Consider the following 2,441-nt stretch of genomic DNA (forward strand, 5'->3'; position numbering starts at 1 on the left):
AGTTACATGTGAATTTGATTTTACTTGTAGATTTACCTGCATACAAAAATATTAAAATATTTCGTAGATAAATCCGCAAATAACACTAAAAAAATATTCGAGGCGATATTACAAGTGGCGCCTCCTCTTTAATTTATTTATTTTGTTTGAAATATGGTTAGTTTGAAAAATATGGTGAAAGATTAGTTAGTTTGGATTAAAATTTTAAAAAAATGATTAATTGATAAAAAAATTAATTAATGCGGTTTCAATTAGGAATCCAGTTTGATTTTAAATTACACCAAAATTATGCTGTGTTTACAAAAGTTAGAATATAAGCAACATTGAAGCCACAGTTACAATTCTAAACAGCAATTTAAAATTATGCTTGTTTTCTTCGGGAATGTACAGTACAATAATAGAAAAGACAAACTAAACTAAAAGGAAATTAAAGAAGACAAAAATACAGACAAACTATGTTATATACTGTTGATAAGCTGCTATGGGATCACATCACATGACGGCACACGCGGCGGGGTTCTCATCACTGAAAGCAGTAGTATACCTAACTTCAGCCGAACTAGCACGCGCGAGGTTCGAAACATTCGGATCATAAGCGTTTCTAACGTAACCGGAAGGTGCTTTTTTGTCGTAAACACCAGGAGCATAAGGGTGCGCAACCACGTCGTATGGAACATACGGCCATAGCTCAGCCCTTTTCCCTGTTCGATAAGTAATTCGATTCACCACCTTTGAAGGCTCCACGTACCCCCTAACGGTTACTTTGTTTGCTTTCCGTTCAACTTCCACTTGTGTCACGCCTTTCATCCCTTCCACCGATTTCTTCACTTTTCTCTCGCATCCTTCACAATCCATCTTCACTTTCACTTCCACCGTTTGGAACTGCTTGCGTTTTTTCTTGTATTTGGAGCTTCTTCGGTAAGAGCAGTCGAAGAGGTCGGAGATGTGATCAAGAACACCCATGTTGTATATGCGATTGATAATGTTGCTGTGTTACAAGTTCTACTTATGACTTCAATATTTATAGAGATGATTGAGTGGACTAAAAAGCCATAATAGTAAACTAAAGTATCAGACAGTAATTAAGGATTATAAATCTGACTCGTCCATGTGTCTGTTTATTATTCGGTGTGTTTGGTTAAGATTTCATTAGCGGAAATATGGTCGGTGGTTGTTTTTGTTTTTATGTGATGTTTTCAAACTGCCGGCACGTATTATGAGGGTTGTTAGTCAAATATAGATAATGGGAAAGAAGGATTTAGTAAGGATATGGTGTGACATATTTTGATGTTACTGGATGAGGAAACTGGAAGGAAGGAACGTAGTATGAATTTTCAGTTACCAGTAGCAGCAACTGCCGTATGGTATTTCATTTCCATCATTTCTCATATAAAACTTATCCAGATTTCATCATTAATAATATACAGTAAATCTTTTGAAAAAGATAAAAGCATTTTTTATTTTTTTTAGAAAGCAAGAGATTATATTGATGACAGAACTAAGGGTTCTCCAACCTGATTACAAAGAAAATCGGAAAACTCCGACAAAAAAAAATACAAACCAATTACGTTTATGAGAGAAAATACAAAGGATCCATACAAAATTCGTAAAAAGAGTAATTGAGATGTGTAATTTTCCCGCAAAACGACCACTTTCATACCAACAACTTGATGTCCCAAACAGTATTATTCACATTCCAAGTCTCCTTACGGAAGCACCAACCATTCCTAACCGACCAAAGAATCCATGTTGTAGCCATCCAAACAACATCCAATTTTCTAACCTTCACATTTTTACTATAAAAAAAAGAGTGTCATTCCATAAAATTCGACAAACACTCATCATCAAAATTGTCCTCTTTACCCACCCAAAAAACTATTTCTCCCCAAATATACTTTACCACCCAACATCCAAAAAATAAGTGATTCCTACTTTCCGAACAATATCCACAAAATGTACACTTTAAATCGTTCAAAGGAAAAGACATACCTCTAATCACCAAAAGGTCTTCATTGGAAGCCTATTATGAAGTAGTCTCCACCCAAAAGACTTTATCTTGAAAGGCACTTTCATCTTCCACAAAATGTCAAACGCTTCCTCATGCTTAATTGAAGGACCGTACGGTATGCGTAATTTCTCATAAAATTCATAACAAGAAGCTACCGAAAATTCCTTTTCCGGATTTCCCAACCACACAACTTTATCTTTTCCTTCCTTCCACCCTTCGAACTCCGCCAAGCACTCCCTCATGGACATGATATCCGCGTCAAGAACGGTATTCCCCGCTAAGTGGCCGGGAATCCCAAAATCCCTCCATTGCCACGAACCATTCACCCGTCCACCCATCGCGGCCACCGACACATGCTTTAAGCGAGATGCAAGAAATAAATTCGGGTAGACCTCTTTTAAAACTTTGTCTTCCAACCAATATGCTTCCCAAA

General features: G+C 36.7%; 1 protein-coding gene across 1 annotated transcript; it reads right to left on the reverse strand.

Moving 5' to 3' along the window:
- Positions 1-251: 251 nt before the first annotated feature.
- Positions 252-1,030, reverse strand: LOC131607109 (heavy metal-associated isoprenylated plant protein 26-like). The gene has a single exon (XM_058879147.1). The coding sequence runs from the start codon at positions 961-963 to the stop codon at positions 493-495; it is 471 nt and encodes a 156-aa protein (XP_058735130.1). The 5' UTR covers positions 964-1,030; the 3' UTR covers positions 252-492.
- Positions 1,031-2,441: the final 1,411 nt, after the last annotated feature.

This window comes from Vicia villosa, linkage group LG5 (genome assembly GCF_029867415.1).
Source record: "Vicia villosa cultivar HV-30 ecotype Madison, WI linkage group LG5, Vvil1.0, whole genome shotgun sequence".
NCBI lineage: Eukaryota > Viridiplantae > Streptophyta > Magnoliopsida > Fabales > Fabaceae > Vicia > Vicia villosa.

Coding starts and splice junctions, on each gene's coding strand:
- LOC131607109 (XM_058879147.1), bottom strand. CDS start 963: ATGGGTGTTCTTGATCACATCTCCGACCTCTTCGACTGCTCTTACCGA.